Below are 18578 nucleotides of genomic sequence, written 5' to 3' on the forward strand. Positions count from 1 at the left end.
ATATCAATTGGCAAGGATCCTCTTCAGTGAATGGGTGCCATTCATTTTTGGGTTAACTATTCCTTTACTGTTAATCTTAAAAACAAAATAAAAATCCTAAAACTTTGTTTATTTGAAGATTTAAAATAAATTATCTTTCAATGTGGTCTTAGACTTAAGGGGTTGTGCATCTCAGTTGCTGATTTAGTGGTATAACATTAAAAGAAAATCAAAATTATGTCTATAAGAAAAAAACATTCAGTTTATTGACATAAATACCCAATTTACACAGGGTTTTATTTAACAACAGACAAATAAGCAATATTGAGCTCTGGAATGGTCAGTATGTACACAAAGCAGTTGCATAATACAGTTGATGGCTTTCTCCAATAGGTTTGATAGTATTATGGTTTGATAAAATCAAATATTCCATGAAGCATCTGACTGCAGCATCCATCAGCATTCTGAAATAATACTTAAGCACCTTCACCAACACATATTTTCTAATGATCACACCATCTTAAACAGTCTTTTCTTTCTCAATATATTTCCTCCACCACTGGACAGTATATAAATGGAGCACATCATGTTCATGTCTTCTACTGCATTTTTTTGTTCTCTCTGGCAGCCTTTCTCTTTAATTGCATTATCTTTAATTCTGTCATGGTTGAGAAGGTCCTCCATACCCACACAGCCTAAAAAACATAGATTTAAGTTTAAATCAACAGCAAAAGCTTGACCAAGTTAAAATTAATAAGATGAAATGTATATTGCAGTATTTTATATGAAAAAGAATATTCTAAAAGGAAAAACTTACCACAACAATAACAGTGTTGAGCAAGAGCGGGACTGAGTATACGAATGAAATAAACATTCCTTTTGAATCAAAGTATTGGAACTTTGAAAAAGACCTAAAAACAAAATGCAGACATTCAGTATAACAACAGATATAACAATGTCAGGGGGTTATGGAGGGTATATAATATCACCTCCAGTTCATCGCTGCCAGCTCATTCAGGTATTCTGCACTATAAACCATAGCGACTGAAAAGAAAAGAAATACTGCATTATCTGGTGTATAAATACCGAACATATTTGAACTTAATTTAACTTTTAACTTAATAAATGTAAATGATATTTGGGGTACTTTTGCAATTCACACATTTTGTTGGTTGTCATGTAATCTTTACAGAAGGTTAATGCTGTGTTTTTCTACTATGATTGTATCCATTTTCTCTGATAATATTTTTAGTGCAAAAACTCACCCATTAGGAGAAAATGACAGATCTGTATGCGGTAGTATTTGCAGGACAGGATGGTGAAAGCAAAACACAAGACATGAAAGACTAGCAGAGCCATCAGCCAGGGTTCAGACCAGTCCACCTGGAAACCAGATCACAGGATTATTACTAGTTCTTCCTAAACACACACACACACACACACACACACAAACGTTTTCTTTATTTAATACACGTGGCCTCAGTTGTACTGAAAAAGCAACAACGAAACTCTGGATTGTCTGTATGTGAACCATAAAAAGAACGTAATTTTGCTGTGAACTTACAGACTGTAGAAAGCTCCATAATGATGTGATGCGAACATTGCTGAATCCATCGATTGGAATAGCGCTGATATTTTTCGCTTTAGACTCGGTCATTTTATCTGAGTACACGACACTGAACTAAACCAGATACAACATAAACACTTCCGCATTCGTCACTGTCCTTTTCTCTCGACAGAAACTCATTTGCCGCCCATTAAAGCTATATCTATTTTGGTTGTTCTAATCTGAGCTGAACATTTTTTTGTTGTTGTTTGTTTGTTTGTTTGTTTTTTATGTTCAATAAAAAAAAAAATATATATATATATATATATATATTTGAAGAAGATACTATTGAAGAAGATATATATATATAAAAGTATCTCGAAAAAATCCTTTGCATCCCTGAAGTTAAAGTCCCATGTTTCATTATTATAATTATTTGTATTATTTCTACTAAATTTTAGGACTGGGTTGAAATAAAAATATAATGTTTTAAATTCCCGCATCTGATTAAAAGGAACAAAAATGCCTCAATAAATTGAAGAAGATGTGTCGCAAAGGTAAATTCAAAATAAAAGTCACCTGGACGATTGTGATACTCAGACTACAAAAGTTAAAGCAAATGTTACAAGTAAATGTCAACTAAGACTTAAATATAGATGATACGATACATTTGTATACAATATTGTTTAATATATTATTCAGGATATTTATTATATTATTTTATTTAGCCTTTTCATTTTGTGCCTCTGTTGTAATGTTGAATAAGTTGTTTGTAATTTGAATGCCGTCTTGTAATATCTTTGTTTTTCTTTTAAAAGGATTAAAAAATAAAGTTGTGAATTGTTGTATGCTTGATATGATATCTTGTATATTTAATATGTTTTAAAATTGTGTGCTTGGTCGTTTTTTTTTATATTTTTCTGCTATTTGTATGCCTTGGCGTAAAAAAAAAAAAATTCTTTATTTTTTAAGAAAAGCACTTGATTTGTTAAAACCTACATGAATGTCAAACTATTTTGCATGAATGTCTAATTTAGTTTTCTTTAAATAACATACCCTTACAGGGCTCTACAGTGCGACCATGAAAAAATATTTAGGAGCACCAGTGAGATTGAGCTCAGGGGAACTTCAAAGGATTGTGTTTTTGCAGCAGACATATCTCAGGAATCCTTTCATAAGAAAAGTGTAAACAGGGTGTAAAGAGATTCATTGTGCAGTGCAGAGAGCTTCTTTCACCTAATTGTATTTTAGTTTTGCATTTATCTTATTAAAAAATAGGTTAATGATTCACATCTATATTTTTTTTACTGGAGCCAATGAAAAATAATTAACTTGCCCTAGGATGATTGAGACAGTTTTTTTTTCAGTGTTGATTATAATGTGAGCTCTTGATGAACTAAGATGAGTGACAGCTTTTAAAAAATTTTAAGGGAGTTTGTAAATGTGATACTGATTTAATACAACAATTCCATAAAAAAGAAGTTAATATTAAGAGACTTACATTGTCTGACTATAACACTATTGTCTGATTTTGCTCTATTTCGTCATCGTCAAATAGTTTGAAAAAGTCACAGTGGAGCCACTGAGCATCTCCATTCAAACACAGCGGTGTTTCGCTTATGAATGAACTGTGTTTTTAAATACTTGTATATTATAAAACTTGTATATTATATTCATTTATTACATACAGACTGATATATTTTAAATGTTTATTTCTTTTAATTTTGATGATTATAACAGACAACTAAGGAATATCCCAAATTCAGTATCTCAGAAAATTTGAATATTGTGAAAAGGTTCAATATTGAAGACACCTGGTGCCACACTCTAATCAGATAATTAACTAAAAAAAAACCTGCAAAGGCCTTTAAATTGTCTCTCAGTCTAGTTCTGTAAGCTACACAATCATAGGGAAGACTGCTGACTTGACAGTTGTCCAAAAGACTACCATTGACACCTTGCACAAGGAGGGCAAGACACTAAAGGTCATTGCAAAAGAGCACATTAATAGAGAGGCGAAAGGAAGGAAAAGATGTACGTAGTAGATAAAAGTGTACAAGCAATAGGGATAACCGCACCCTGGAGAGGATTGTGAAACAAAACCCATTCAAAAATGTGGGGGAGATTCACAAAGAGTGGACTGCTGCTGGAGTCAGTGCTTCAAGAACCACTATGCACAGACGTATGCAAGACACGTACCAAGAAGTTTTAGCCCTTACAAAGGCAAAAACAAATTTCCACTCTATATCACTTTAATAAGTCCTCGTAATGGGAACGCAATTTATTTTATTTTTTTTATCAGATATTGGATTATTGATTGTAAGGTGCTCCTAAAATTTAGAATGTGCTCCTAAATTTTTTTAGTTAAAAAAGAAAAGTAAGCGTGGAGCCCTGCATTATATCTGGGTTTCTAGCGTTGTAATGGCCATTACAAAAAAAAATAATTAAAACTACTAAAAGTGTCAGAAAATTTTTCATTTTAATTAATGGATGCATTTGGAGTAGAAACAAAGATGATCTTGTGTCCAGTTCTGAACGGGTTAAATTCAAACCACACCGCCAGCCGGCGATGACGCGCTTCCTGTGACGCAGTGAGATTTTAAAACATTGTCCTTCTCAGTAATGGCGGCTTCGTTCCCTTCGCTTTCGCTAAATAACAATAAATGGTACTTCACGCGCGAACAAATCGAAAACAGCCCATCTCGCCGAGCGGGACTTGATCCCGACAAAGAGCTCTCGTACCGACAGCAAGCTGCTAACCTGCTGCAGGACATGGGACAGCGGCTCAACGTGTATCTTTTTCAGTTTGTGAGGCGTCGTTCTCGGCATTCGCTCTGAGGAGACTGACGCCGGTCCGGGCGGCTTCTGGGGTGTTGAGTTTCAGCATTATAATGACCTGAAACAGCTCTACCAGTATACACGCCTTTTGTATTGTGAAACTTGTGGATTAAGGCGAACGGAATAAAAGATTTATGTCCCAGTTTTGTGTTTTTGGTTTAGTTTAGGCCGCGGGGCCTACTGAACAATAGCGCAGCCGGTGTCACTGCCATTCCCACTCTCTATTCTCCATTACTTTCTTAATTATACCATTTGTTTATACCTTATTATTAGATTTATTTGTTACCTATGCCATTCCAAACCTATATCTGTTAGTAGTAATTAAACATACATTGATTTGCCCTGCTGAAGGGAAGGTCTGATGCGGTTATGTAATAATTGAGAAAATATGAGCTTTTGTTTTATTTTAGATTAATGATGTTCCTTAGATTAAAGGAAAATTGATTTTTTTCAATTTGTTAGGAGTGAGTACTTTCACTTTTACATTTGAAAAATGGTTATACTGTGTCTTTAAAAATGGTAGCACCTCTAATGAATTAAAATAGAAGGATTTAATGAAATCATTAATCTGTGATTGCTCTCCTGAATATCAATAGCAGTTATGATCCTTTTGAACTACTGAGTTTGTCGAGTTGGGCAGTCGTGCTGTTTTATTAAATGTGTTTAATGTGTTAAAATCCTTAACTTTGGACCATTAGGTCTCAACTTACAATTAACACTGCCATTGTGTATATGCATCGGTTCTACATGATCCAGTCCTTCACTCGCTTCCACCGTAATGTATGTGCTTTATCCTTCCACAAGTTTATTAAAATCCTCTCTAACTAGGACTCTCTAACCTCTTTGTTTGTGTCATGTGCTGTGCAGGTGATTGCTCCTGCAGCTCTCTTTTTAGCCGCGAAAGTGGAAGAACAGCCCCGCAAGCTGGAGCATGTGATTAAGGTGACCCATGCGTGTCTCAATCCTCAGGACCCGTCACCAGACACCAGGAGTGATGTAAGTAATGATAGAGTGTAAGACGGTCTTCAAACCATCTGTGAGAGTCACTGCTTCCATCTACTTGCTTTGTTTAAATGTAATTTATTAGAGTAAGTTGTTTTTGTTTTTTTGACCGAATTTTACTTTTCGATTGAACTAACTAATAATAGTTCACCCAAAAATGAAAATTCTGTCATCTTTTACTCAACCTTATGTCATTCAAACCTGTATAACATTCTTTCTTTTTTTGAACATAAAAATATATTTTTATTAATGTTTTGAGGGTTTTGTGAACAAAAAATACTGAGATATTTCTCGAATTATCTTCTTTAATGTCCCACTGAAGAAAGTAAGTCACAGGTTTGTACTGAAATGAGGTAGAGTTAATGAAAGGAATAATTCATTTAAGAAATAGTTAACTTTTTAATGGCCTTGATGAATAGTGGGTTTAAATTATTATTTTTTTAAACGCATCTTTGTTTTTTTTTCTCTCTCCATAGTCTTTCGGGCTGACAATTTACCCACACTTTTTTTTTTTTTTACTGATATCAGATCAATATTTGCATCAACTAATCAAAAATATCTAATTTAATCACAAGCAGCAGATCCACAGCATCGACCATAACATTGCTTTTTTTTAACAGGTTGTCTAACCCACGTGTTTCTATATTTTCGGGTGAATTGATAAATTTTTTTTCCTCTTAGGTTGGATATGTGTAAACTTTCATCAGTCTTTATCTGTTAGTCTTCATTAACTATCACATTTATGAATTGAAAGGGCATATCTTGTGTCATAAGGTGATTGGCTTGGTGCAAAAAGAGGGTCTTAATAATTTGATGAGAGTATGTAGTCCATGACCAAGAGACCATATGAGTAACCTGCCTGTCCTCTCAATCTCAGACATACCTGCAACAAGCCCAAGACCTGGTCATTCTTGAGAGCATTATACTGCAGACCCTGGGTAAGTTTGGAAGGGCAAGACTGAGTCAGTGAATCACCATACTAGAGAGATGCACCGAATAACCACATTTACTCTCATTAACTGCTTATTCCCAGAAGTTCACTGGACTATTACAAACCTCTCATTACTACTGTCAACTTAGTCATTTTTATTTCCATTTCAATCTGGTAATGCACCCTTCCTGTGTGTGGTTTCACAATGCTATCAATTTTGTGTGTTAATCCCAGTATATCTTGAGTCCACTAGAAATGTCAAAATATCTGGTATTAAATAAAAATAAAAAAAAACACATGTAACAGTACCCTTTTTTTCCCCCAACAGTATCAGTGCCAAGTACCAACTTCAGTCCGCTTAAATCATAATTTATCTTTTAATTTTTTTTAGTTGACTTTTTCAACTAAAACTGTTTTACAGTGTTTCTGTGTGTCTTAATTCACCTTTCCACAAATGAAGGCCTTAAAAGCTCTTAAATTGAAACAAAATGTCTTAGATTTATAATTCATGGTTTTAAATGTTGCATGTCCTGTGAAAAATGTATATCAGAAGGGACAGTAAAAGATATTTCCTTAGTGATTGGAAGCAGAGCTATCTCTTCCAGTGCCCATGATGCTATTTTGTTTAGAAAATTTTGACTATAACCAAATTGCCCTACAGGCCACTTGCATGGAGCTCTAAGATATTTCACCAGTCAAGCACAGGAAGACCCATGTTTTTGATTCACTTGCTCAGTGTGTAAATTGTGTGTGGGGGCTTCACTTCTAAAGATTCGTTATAGTTCAAACCAAAAACTAAAAGTCTCTCTCTTGTCTGCTCTCTTCCTTCCAGCTTTTGAGATCACCATTGATCATCCTCACACACATGTTGTCAAGTGTACCCAGCTTGTGCGAGGTGAGAACCAGCTGCTCACAGTAAACTGTGCTTCGTATTGCTCAGTAGTGGGTACTTCTAGCCCACCAAGCTCACAGATTTCAAATCTGATTATGAGCCTTCCATTTGTTCTTCCAGCGAGTAAAGACTTAGCTCAAACCTCATACTTCATGGCAACAAACAGGTATGTAGATTTTCAAGTTTTTCAAAGGTTACATTTTTTCTACAAATTAGATCAAAAATACTTTAATGAACATCTTTTTTTAAAGTAAATGGCTGGCAATGTTGCATTGCAGTGTAGCCTACCACATTTTGAAAAGTTGAAAGTTTTTAGAAAGTTATAGAAGAGCATTTACTTGAAATTGAACATTTTTGTAACTTTACAAATGTCTACACTGTCACTTTTCACCCTTCTGAATACGAGTATTATTTTATTAAAGAAACCTTACTGACCACCAAAGTTTTTGAATTATAGTGTATGTATTTATCATTTTAGAGTTACAAGAATGTTAAATAGTTTCTTGTTTTTACTCGTGTTTTTCTAATCGTGGGTGCTCTTTTTGCTGCAGTCTCCACTTGACTACATTTTGCCTGCAGTACAGTCCACCCATCGTAGCTTGTGTTTGTATTCATCTGGCCTGCAAATGGTCCAACTGGGAGATTCCAGTTTCCACAGACAGCAAACACTGGTGGGAGTATGTTGACCCCACAGTGACCCTTGAGCTGTTGGATGGTATGTATTTAAATGGCAATTGTCTCTGTAATAGAAAGTGTAATACCAGAGTTTTAGAAAAGGTTGTGAGGGTTGATTTGTATTTGTTTTATTAAAAACCATTGTTTATTTGGTTCAGTTTACATGTAAAGTCAGTTTTACTATGATTTTTAATAAGCTCCTGTTTGAAGGGTTGCAGTGTAAACTTGGGTGAAATTTTTGGAGTTTAGCCAGGAAAAGAAACTATATAGCCTTTTAAATGTTTGTTTATTTTTTTCTCAAGTTGTATGTTTTCCACAAGTCCTAAAGGTTTTGTTAATGATTTCACAGAGCTCACTCATGAGTTCCTGCAGATCTTGGAGAAGACGCCCAGCCGCTTAAAACGTATCAGAAACTGGAAAGTAAGTCGGTTTACCTAATATTTTTGTAAACATTTAGATTTTTCAGAATGTTCCGATAAATAGTATGTTCAAAAGAATGACATTTATTTAAAATGTGTTCTTGTTAAATAAAATATTAATTACTAGAATATATATATATATATATATATATATATATATATATATATATATATATCTTACTAACCCCAAACTTTTGATCAGCACTCTGTTCTGACCATATACATTTCATACTCATCTTTTTCTTGTTTGTTTTGCTTCAGGCTGCGGGTCAAACTGCCAAGAAATCAAAAGGTCAAGATGGTGATCAGTCTGATGCCATTATGAATATGATCTCCATGGCATCGGCTGACAGCACGTTGGCCGGGCTGATGAGCCTCTCTGGCCCACCCTCCGGTTCCTCCATGGACTCCTCAGCTGACGACCACAGCACCGCTCCCTCATCCCAACCCTGGCAGCCTCCTGCCAAGGAGCTGCCCGCTACCAATGAGCTTCACGTGCCTGCTAAGTTGTCTCTGAGCGAGTATCGGGTGAAGCATGCAGACGTGCTGGCGGCGCAGAAGCGGAATTTGGTGAATATGGAGGCTAGTGTGAAACAGGGATATGCCACTGCTGCCCAGGCCCTCATGAACCAGCAGAGGAAGGAGAAGCACCATCACCACCAGCAGTCCAGCTCTAGTTCCTCAGACCTAAACAAACCCATCGTCCTGAAGATCCCGCTGGATGAGCGATCTGAACGCAGTTCCATAAAAATGCGCTTCCCAGTGCCAGGCCAATCAGGCAGCGGGGGGCACAGCAGCAGTAGCAGCAGTCGTGGATCCGAGCAGGACATTAAAGTGCGGATCCGAGTTCCTGAAAGGCGAAGTGGCTCAGGAGAAGATGGGAAAAATCGTGTGAAACGCAGAGAGCGATCCAACCACCATCACCACCACCACCACTCTTCCTCTTTATCAACATCGTCTTCCTCATCCTCATCACAAAAACACTCGAGTTCTGCCAGCTCATCAGGAAGTAGCAAAAAGGTCTCAGGTGATCCTGTGCGAATGAGTTCGTCATCCTCATCCCGAAAAAGGACCCACTTGCCTGATCCTCCTTCTGGCAGCCATCTCTCGAAAGTTAGCAAATCGTCCAGACACTCGTTACAGTTGCCGACGCTCACCGGCGTGCCCTCCCACGCGATGGGTCAGGGGTCAGACATCCTTCCCTCGCTGAGCCTCTCGCACCATCAGGGAAACTATTCGCATTCCAAATCGGACAAAGCAGACACGAACGGACACAATACGGGCAGCCAGTCCAACGAATACCAGGACACGTTTGACATGTTGAACTCACTGCTCAGTGCACAGGGCGTTCAGCCAGCGCAACCTCCGATGTTTGACTATCGCTCTCAGTACGGAGACTATCGGTACAGCGGTAGCGCTCGCGGAGGAACACAGGCGCCACCTTTACCCTCAGAACCACCTCCATCTCTGCCGCCACTGCCCAAATAAACCCTTTTCCCCTCAATTTAAATCAATTGTCTTGGGAATCCTGGGTTCCTTTTCTGCATCCAACTTTGTGATTTTGAGTTTGACAGCAAAGTAATGTAAGGCAAAAAAATGTACCTGGTGAATCTTTGCCCTCATGTTGTCTTGCGTTTTGTGCGGGCGATCGTGTTCACAACACCCACCTGTGGCAATAATGTTATAATAGAACAAAATATTGCAAAAAAAAAGCAAAAATATTATTTATTGAAAACAAATTGTACATACTATTTTTGATGTTGCTCAATTTTATATCAGCGCTAACAGAAAAGCATAATGGAATTAAGGGTATGTATTACTGAATGAGAGGGACCCATTTTCCTCTTTAAAAAGTCTAACTGAATGCAAAAAAAGAAAAATGATTTTGTTTTATGTATGGATTTAAGTCTAGCTAACAATGTCTTTTTTTATCGAGTATGGTATTTATTATTAGCCTTTTAAAACCATAGTTATTAGCAGTCGTTGCTTGAATGCGTCAGACGATATCTGGATTTATTTTTATACTGTTGTAACCTGCTTCCCAGTCTGTATTTACTTGACACGTAATGTACGTTTTGAGAATGGACATACGAATCCCCAATATTTACATCAAAATGTATGTTTCTAATATATGAATAGTCACTGAAGTAATGTTTGGATTTTGTTTGGTAAATCTCTGTGGTGTCTCTTTTTTTGTAATTTTCAGCTTCTGTAAATTGACTATTTTTTACATTTTTCCAAAAAGAAAACATGTCTAATTTGGGAAAGTGTGTCTAGTAGACCTATGGTTCTAGATTCAGAGTCAGATGCAGTCATTGTTTTAAATGGTTGTAGAATTTCACGCTCATATATGATACACTATACACAACAGTATGTCCAGCTTGTACTCATTTCATTCTTGTGTTTATTTCACAAACCCAAATGCTATCAGATACAGGCTATTTGTCATTTTAGAATGTAACTGACTTATAAATGGCCTTTAAAATGAATCTGTGATGGGTAAAAATACAATCCAATGAATCATCTTTCCACCAGTTTTTGGTGAAACTAACTTTTTTTATGTTTCTTTGCTTAAAAAAAAAAGAAGACAACAGTATAAGATTAATTCTGTCTGTTTATAAATGATTACCCTTATATTGTCCATCATAGCATGATTTATTTTCTTTTACGTTGAAGGGATAGTTTGCCAAAAAATGTACATTCTGTCATTTGCACACACGACTTAATTCTCACAAAAGTTATTTTTTCCATATAATGACAGTCTGTGGGGGTTGATGTTTGTACTCCAAAGTATCTTCAGTTTTGGATGACTATCTCTTTAAAAATGCTGTGTCTTTTAAGGTCTGTTAGGTATTTGTCATCTGTCTGTATTTGAACACTCCTGTTTATTTGTTGTAATACCTCCATTTGTGTTTAACCCTGTGATTGTATCAAGGTCATGTTTTTTTGAGTTTGGAAATGTCAATGATAAGCCATCTGGTCCTAACTCATGAAATTAAAGCTGGTGGGAACTTAAAAGTTTTGAGCCAGTCGGTTTGTACCTTTAACAAGATCGTCTCCATATTCATATCTTGTGTGATCATGTTTTTGTATGCACTTAATTACTGCCCTGAATTAATGGCATGACTTTCATTGATCTATTTATAGACAAAACTATTTACAGTGGAAGCATGAAATTGGGTTTCAGAGTAAATTGTGCTTTAATGTTGCATTATTTTAATAAGATGTTAGCAGGGATTCTATTTCATATTTCAGGAACATTGTGAAATTATATGAAACACTATAAGCTATAATAGATCTGGTTTAGCATATATGATGCACTCCTCGTTTCCTGTCCCTGTTTTATCGTTCCAAAGTAGAATTTGAAGGTTTACCATCATGTTTCAGCTTTGTGTTTGCTGGTTTCTAGTTCAGTAAGACTAAGACTGATGAGAAGGCGTTCTGTGGGTCTAATGCAATTCACGTCACCACTGTTTTTCCTATGTACCTCCGTCTCAAGAATATAGCGTTTTATCAAGTGTAAATTGTATTTTAGTGGTACCACATGAACTCTCAGGTTTTGAATTGAATTTTTGGGGTGTTTCTTGTGAGAAGTTAAGTTTGCATTTTTGCATTTTTTTTTATAAATGTGGTTGATGTACAATAATGTTTTATGAAAAAAAAAACATTCTTGTGGGTGTTTTTCTGACCGATTGCCGTGTAAATTGTAATCATGTGACAGACGTTCTACTCATGATTCTTGCAGTAAATTCACATTTCAGATTTTTATACGACAAATTGAGCAGTTTTGCTTCCACCTGATGTCAACACCTTCATGGTTTGCCTTTGAATACAGTGAATAAAGAGATACAAGAATAAACAAGGAATGTTAAATGTGGCTATTTAGAACAATTTTGAAAATCAGATTATTTTTTGTAAAGATGCCGAAAAGCCAAAAATCTGGGTAAACCAAAAAGTCACAAGAGCTGCTGTAATCCTGATTAACTTTCCATTCCAGACATATTTGTCTAGCCGTAATGTGTAACTTATTGTTTTATCGACGCCTTTATATGGAAAATTGCCTGAATTAGAGTGTCATAATTCAGATTTCAGACCCAAATCCAAAGAAAAAAAAAGTAAATTATTTTTTGCTTAAAGGTAATGAAGCAAAATTAATATGCGATCAAGATGTTTTGCATTGTGCAATTACTTTTGATAATTAAGAGCATTTCCCCCATCCTTAGTCAAATGCATAAAACATATATATTACACATATATCAGAGGAATTCACTGAACTACAGTGCAAAAATGAACCTGTTAACCTCTCTGCATTAGTATTCACAAAATGTAGATAATTCTTGCAGTATTTAGTGAATGAACACTCTGACATGAACAGACTCTTATTGTTCTTGGAGTCCGCCATCCTTAGTCTCACATGACTGATGCTGTACCAGCCATCTACAGTAAATCCAACACAATTTCCCTCCATCTACATATAACATTGTTTTTCACTTGTATCTCAAAACTAACATGCATGTTTATTTTTAGGACCAAATCTCAAAATGCAGGCTATTGCATTTGTTAGGCTATTAAAAATGTTAAGATAAAAAAGCGTAAGATACTTATGGCCACTGACCCAATTAAGAAACAAAGCTTTCAAAAGCATCACACACAGGTCCTCTGAAATCACATGTAAGCATTCTCTAACTATGTTCCTCATTAAAATAAGCTCAGCCTGGAAAAGAGTTTTTAATCTCAATGTGACCCCTCAAAGTAAAATAAATAAGTCTCAAGATTGCAAATCAACCATTCTACACTATTAAACATAAAAAACGTTATTTGCAGCAATAAGGTTCAAAAATATTATATACACTTATATATATATGTATATATATATATATATATATATATATATATATATTTTTTTTTTTTTTTTTTTTTTAATGGATATGGATATTTTAAGTAGCAATAGGGCTCTAACTGCACATGCATGACTGATCCGGCCAATTAATAAGTTAGTTTAATCAAATAGCATAATTAACCATTAATCAAATCTTAATCTGATAACTCTTGCACAGCATCACCAGAATATTACACAGTTATGTGTGTGAGTTTGTGTGCACACATGGATGGTCTTAAGTGATGGGAGGAGCTTGCAGCCCCGGATGTAGGACACGTTTATATAAAGACCGACGCCTCTGAAGCTGAAAGTCATTAAGGTGCCAAAAACAAAGTGACACAATGAAGCTACTTTCAAGAATACTGATACTGACCTGTTTGTCTGTGGCCTTACCAAGTAAGTAAACTGTTCAATATCATATATTTATATATATTTATATTTTATTGTGTTAAGTAATAATAACTGTATCCAATAACCATAGAATCATGTTCTTGTATATTGTATTTCACTAAACAATATATTATGCTTAGTGCAGAGTTCTTTTAACTGCTTTCAAGAGAATACTGGATATCAGGAAAGTCAAAACAAAACCGTTAACTATAATAGTTAATTATTTCACCTGCACTACTAACATTCCTAAAACCTCAGGCAGACTTGATGCGAGACAATGTCCTGATCTCATTTGACCTCCTTATAGTCATTAAAATTTCTGTAATAATGTGGCACATGAGAATTTCCAAGATCTGCTGAAGCATGTGTTAGCTAATCAGATCAAATAAGAAATAATACATGATATACTTGAAAAAAATACAACATAGACCAATAGCATTACTGTAATGATTCTAATACCAATAATGCAATGGTTTCAATCATTCATAATTGTAGCATTGCATTCTGATTTTGAGTTATGCTAACCTATGTGCTCTTAAAACAAGCAAGCAAGGCTTTATGCAGTAAAGCCGAAAGTATGGTCACATGGACAGCTGACCATCACATGCACAGGATTTGGGGTAACACTGCAGAAAGTGTGCTGAATGTTTGATCCTCGATGATTCACATGCCCCGCCTCAGTCTCCAGACTTTAAAGTTTGTGACTTTCATTGTCAAATGAGAGTTAAAGGGATTCCAGTGCCTTTACTCTAAAATTTGCTGTTTTCTCTAAATTCTATTTAAATTTCCCTTTATGTTCCTCTGCATAAGAACAAGTTGACAGAAGCAACTCGAAATCCAGATTCAATCAAAATCAGACATGGAATACAAAACGGTTCCCAGTGTGGAAAGATGGAGACCCACGCTACAAGAACAGCTGGACAGGTAATACATTGCAGTCATAAAAGAAGGAAAGAAAGAGCCAGATTTTCTACACTATATGTTTGCATCAACATGTAAAAAAAAAAAAAAAAAAAAAAAAAAATATATATATAAATATATATACAAATTATATAAATATATTTTTTTTTTTCATTAGCCTTTCTGTAGCACAAAGTCATGGGTTTGCTTTAAAGGAAGTGCATGACCTAATAAAATATTTTCTTGAATGCACTTTGATTCGTTTTTTTTTATGAATGAATGAATTATTAATTTATATGAATTATTTTTTATTAATAATTTGATGTACACTCTTAAAATAATGTTTTTCTATTGGCTTCTAAGGTTCCATGAAAAATCCTTGGACAAAAAAAAAAAAACCTTGGTCAAAAAAGATTCTTTAGATCATTACATTTTTCTTCACACTAAGAAAAGAACCGATCACTGAAAGGTTCTTTGGGGAACCCAAAACTATTATTCTACACTCTTAAAACTAAATGTTCTTTATTTGCATTTGGCTCCAAGAATATTTTGGAGGATAATATCTTCCATTATACAAAATGTTCTTTATATGTTAAACTCCACACTCCACACAGGTTCTTTTAAAAACCGTTCACTGAAAGGTTCTTTGAGGACCCCAAAATTATTTTTCTGTGGCATCACTACCCTTTATTTGTGTGTGTAGAGTATGGATAAAAGCATAATTGTAAATTTCTACAGGTGGTCAACTGAGTTTTGATGTGGGAAATGATGCACCCACTTTGACTGGTGCCAAAATCACCTTCACCATTGACATTGTGTTCCCTCACAACCAGAAGGTCCTGCCAGATGGACAAGTTGTTTGGGCAAAAAATTGCACGATAAACGGTATGTTTCAGTCATCTTCATCTCTGTTTTCAAAGACCAAATCTATTTACATTCTGCTGCCAGCACTATGAACAGCAAATGCAGTTGTATTAAGCTTGACCAATAATTTATAATCTAATTTAGGCACACAGTTCCACGAGGGTGAGCCTGTCTATGCTGAGGAGAACTCTGTAGATGAATGGAACGCTGTGTTCCCTAATGCTCCTCTCCTTTCTAGACAAGGGGACAAGCAACCTCCATATGTGTTTGTGTGGAAAACCTGTGGTAAGGAAAGAGGACTTACTGTACTGTTATATGCAATTATCTTAACGTTCCTGACAATCCTCTGTTGTGTTTGACAGGTAAATACTGGCAGGTGTGCGATGGCCCGTCCTCCTCATTAACCATCGGAACTGATGACGTTCCTCTTGGCTCTTACATGATGGATGTTGTCATTTATCACTACAGGCAAAAAGAGAAATTCATCCCAATTGGATATGCATCCACACAGTTCAGTATCACCGGTATGCATAACTTAATATTAATCTTTTAATAACAAGTTGTTTTACAGTTTAAGTAATGCAATATATTTAATCCCTGTGTTTCTAGACCAGATTCCCTTTGCGGTTTCCCTGATGCAGGTGAATGACAAAGATGAAGGTGATCGGAAATTCATCAAGAACAGAGCAGTGGCCTTCAGCATCACCCTTCACGACCCCAGCCAATACCTGAGCCGATCAGACGTGACTTTTAACTGGAACTTCGGTGATGGCAGTGGCACTGTCATCTCCAGGGAACTCAGCGTCACACATACCTACACTGCAGTTGGAGCTTTCAAGCCCCAAGTTGTTGTACAAGCAGCTATTCCGGATTCATCTTGTGCCACTCCACCAAACCTTCCTACTGAGGCCCGTCCCACCACCAACACCCTCACCTCTGAGAGCCCCATCCGCCTGAATGAACACATCACTGGAGGTGCACTGCATGGTTTGGCTGGATACAGCTGTGAAAATAGTACAAAAGTTGCCTAATTGCCTTATTGATGTATGGTTTGTTAGGATCGGACCATATTTGGCAGAGATACAACTATTTGAAAATCTGGAATCTGAGGGTGCAAAAAAATCTAAATACTGAGAAAATCGCCTTTGAAGTTGTCTAAATGAATTCTTAGTAATGCATATTACTGATCAAAATTAAGTTTTGATATATTAACAGTAGGAAATTTACAAAATATCTTCATGGAGCATGCTCTTTACTTAATATCCTAAAGATTTTTGGCATTAAAGAAAAATCAATGATTTTGACCCATACAGTGTTTTTTTTATTTTGGCTATTGCTAAGAATATACCCTAGCGACTTAAGACTCAAGACTGTTTTGTGGCCCAGGGTCACATATTAATATAAATTTAAACACACATTTCAGAAACACCAGCTGCTGACAAGGAGGTGATGGCGGAGGAAGACTACATTGCAAACCAGGCCCATATATCAACAATAAAGCGTCAGGCTCCAAACACAAATGACTGTGTGATTTACCGCTATGGATCCTTCTCAACTGATATTCAGATTATTGGTGAGATTCCTCCCTTCAACAGCATTCAATTTTATGTTTGTACTAAAGAGTAATGCAAGTTTGTGTTCTCAAGAGGGCATTGAGAGTGTGCAGATCGTCCAGGTGGCTGTACCTGATGGTTTTCTGCTAACCGAAATAGAGCAGAATGCTGTTGATTTCACAGTTTCCTGCCAAGGAAGGTGAGATCTGGCAAAAAATGTAGCTGGAACCACAAAATACAGCCTGATGGAGAATTTACGACCTTACCTTCTCTTTCTAGCCTCCCCACTGAAGTGTGCACTGTAGTATCGGATGCTGACTGCCATGTGCCAGTCACAACCATCTGCAGTGCTGTTAGCCCCTCCTCAGACTGCCAACTCATCCTTCGACACTACTTCAATGACTCTGGGATCTTCTGTGTCAACGTGTCAATGACAAATGATGTCAGTTTGGCATTCACAAATGCCAGGGTTAATATTAACATTGGTGAGTTCATTTATTTACAGTTGAAACATAAAGCATGGTGCTCTAAAACGATAGCAGTGCTGTTTATTCATCGTACATGCTTCTATTTCTCTGCAACATTTAGCAGGATCCAGGTTGACATCTGCAGGTGCCGCTGCCCTATTGTTGGGCATCCTGACTGTTGTATCGGCAATAGGTGCTGTGGCTTTTGCATATAAGTAAGTCATTCCAATACTGCTTAATATCCATGCACTGATTTAGTCAGCTGTCATGAATTATTCATGAATTATAATTATAATTAATTTTTCAACCTGCTCCTCTAGATTTACTAAAGCTTAATCAGTAAGCAAATTATTGTGAACATTAACTGGCAAAACTGGTTGGAAAGCACTAACTGGCCTTGTTTTTGCAACTTTCTAGGCGTCTTAAAGGGTATCAAAGGCTGACTGAGGAACCTGCTGCATGCCAATCCAAAGACACTGGCGTTAGCTCAATGCCAGTGCTCTTCTGGACCTTGATAAACCAGCAGACAGACAATCAGAAAAAAGGAGTAGTGTGAATTTTCCTTAAAAACCTTTACAATTCAAATACAATTTAAATTTTACAATTACAATTTAAAGTTGCATTAGTGCTATTTTGAATAGTGTAAAATCATATAAACCTTTTTTTACCATCTCATTTTTTTAATCTTTAATATTTGAATTGAGATTTTGTATTCTTTTATACACCGATTTGAACCAAAATCCTTTTTTCTACAAAGGCATGTTTTTCATTACACTACATAGAATTTTGTACTGTAATTTTTATCTGAAAATTGGCCATCAAGCATTTAAGCAATTGAATAAAATATCACAAAAGCTGCTATTACTTTCTGGCCTTTTTATCTTAGAAATTGGTGGGAGATATTCTGGATGATATATATATATGTATATAACAGGTTAGGTCATCCCATAACATTAAATTAAGGCTTTTTACTACAAGATCTTTTGATACCATGACCTGCTTTCCTTCATTCATTCATACCACTGCTGTTACTCATTTGCACTTACCTAAAAAAAAATATGCCCTTAATACCAACTGCTGAGTGACTACTAATCTACTTTTCCTTCAGCCGAAGTGGTTGGATGCCAAACCTGTCAAAGGCCATCAGTTGACCTGTGGAAACTGGTTGGTAAGCAGATTATTGCCTGGAATTACTTAAAACTGTCAGCTTATATTAACATCCACAAGAAAGATTTTGAAAGAA

At 35.9% G+C, this 18578-nt stretch overlaps 3 protein-coding genes across 4 annotated transcripts; 2 read left to right on the forward strand and 1 right to left on the reverse strand.

Moving 5' to 3' along the window:
* Positions 1-284: 284 nt before the first annotated feature.
* LOC132117764 (transmembrane protein 18) lies at positions 285-1708 on the reverse strand. Its single transcript, XM_059527068.1, has 5 exons — positions 1544-1708; positions 1245-1362; positions 969-1023; positions 797-890; positions 285-674 (listed from the first exon to the last, which is right to left on the reverse strand). The coding sequence occupies exons 1-5, from the start codon at positions 1634-1636 to the stop codon at positions 579-581; spliced, it is 456 nt and encodes a 151-aa protein (XP_059383051.1). The 5' UTR covers positions 1637-1708; the 3' UTR covers positions 285-578.
* A 2387-nt stretch (positions 1709-4095) lies between these two features.
* Positions 4096-11300, forward strand: LOC132118416 (cyclin-T1-like). Of its 2 annotated transcripts, XM_059528246.1 has the most exons (9): positions 4096-4317; positions 5062-5143; positions 5231-5359; positions 6243-6303; positions 7129-7191; positions 7309-7354; positions 7740-7903; positions 8213-8283; positions 8544-11300. In XM_059528246.1, the coding sequence occupies exons 1-9, from the start codon at positions 4148-4150 to the stop codon at positions 9768-9770; spliced, it is 2013 nt and encodes a 670-aa protein (XP_059384229.1). In that variant the 5' UTR covers positions 4096-4147; the 3' UTR covers positions 9771-11300. The 2 variants fall into 2 exon arrangements, with proteins under 2 accessions (XP_059384229.1, XP_059384228.1); XM_059528245.1 differs by having other exon boundaries at positions 7129-7354.
* Positions 11301-13434: 2134 nt separating this feature from the next.
* LOC132117765 (melanocyte protein PMEL-like) lies at positions 13435-17903 on the forward strand. The gene is made up of 11 exons (XM_059527069.1): positions 13435-13557; positions 14362-14475; positions 15190-15336; positions 15460-15600; positions 15678-15839; positions 15925-16290; positions 16739-16888; positions 16962-17067; positions 17148-17353; positions 17457-17550; positions 17753-17903. The coding sequence occupies exons 1-11, from the start codon at positions 13503-13505 to the stop codon at positions 17889-17891; spliced, it is 1680 nt and encodes a 559-aa protein (XP_059383052.1). The 5' UTR covers positions 13435-13502; the 3' UTR covers positions 17892-17903.
* The last annotated feature ends 675 nt before the right edge of the window (positions 17904-18578 follow it).

This window comes from Carassius carassius, chromosome 37 (genome assembly GCF_963082965.1).
Source record: "Carassius carassius chromosome 37, fCarCar2.1, whole genome shotgun sequence".
NCBI classification, from domain to species: Eukaryota; Metazoa; Chordata; class Actinopteri; order Cypriniformes; family Cyprinidae; genus Carassius; species Carassius carassius.

Coding starts and splice junctions, on each gene's coding strand:
- LOC132118416 (XM_059528245.1), top strand. CDS start 4,148: ATGGCGGCTTCGTTCCCTTCGCTTTCGCTAAATAACAATAAATGGTAC. Junction 4,318..5,061: donor ATGGGACAGCGGCTCAACGT/GTATCTTTTTCA, acceptor TTGGACCATTAG/GTCTCAACTTACAATTAACA. Junction 6,304..7,128: donor CATTATACTGCAGACCCTGG/GTAAGTTTGGAA, acceptor TCTTCCTTCCAG/CTTTTGAGATCACCATTGAT.
- LOC132117765 (XM_059527069.1), top strand. CDS start 13,503: ATGAAGCTACTTTCAAGAATACTGATACTGACCTGTTTGTCTGTGGCC. Junction 13,558..14,361: donor TTTGTCTGTGGCCTTACCAA/GTAAGTAAACTG, acceptor CCTCTGCATAAG/AACAAGTTGACAGAAGCAAC. Junction 16,291..16,738: donor GAATGAACACATCACTGGAG/GTGCACTGCATG, acceptor CACACATTTCAG/AAACACCAGCTGCTGACAAG.
- LOC132117764 (XM_059527068.1), bottom strand. CDS start 1,636: ATGACCGAGTCTAAAGCGAAAAATATCAGCGCTATTCCAATCGATGGA. Junction 1,363..1,543: donor TATGGAGCTTTCTACAGTCT/GTAAGTTCACAG, acceptor TCTGGTTTCCAG/GTGGACTGGTCTGAACCCTG. Junction 675..796: donor TCAACACTGTTATTGTTGTG/GTAAGTTTTTCC, acceptor TATGTTTTTTAG/GCTGTGTGGGTATGGAGGAC.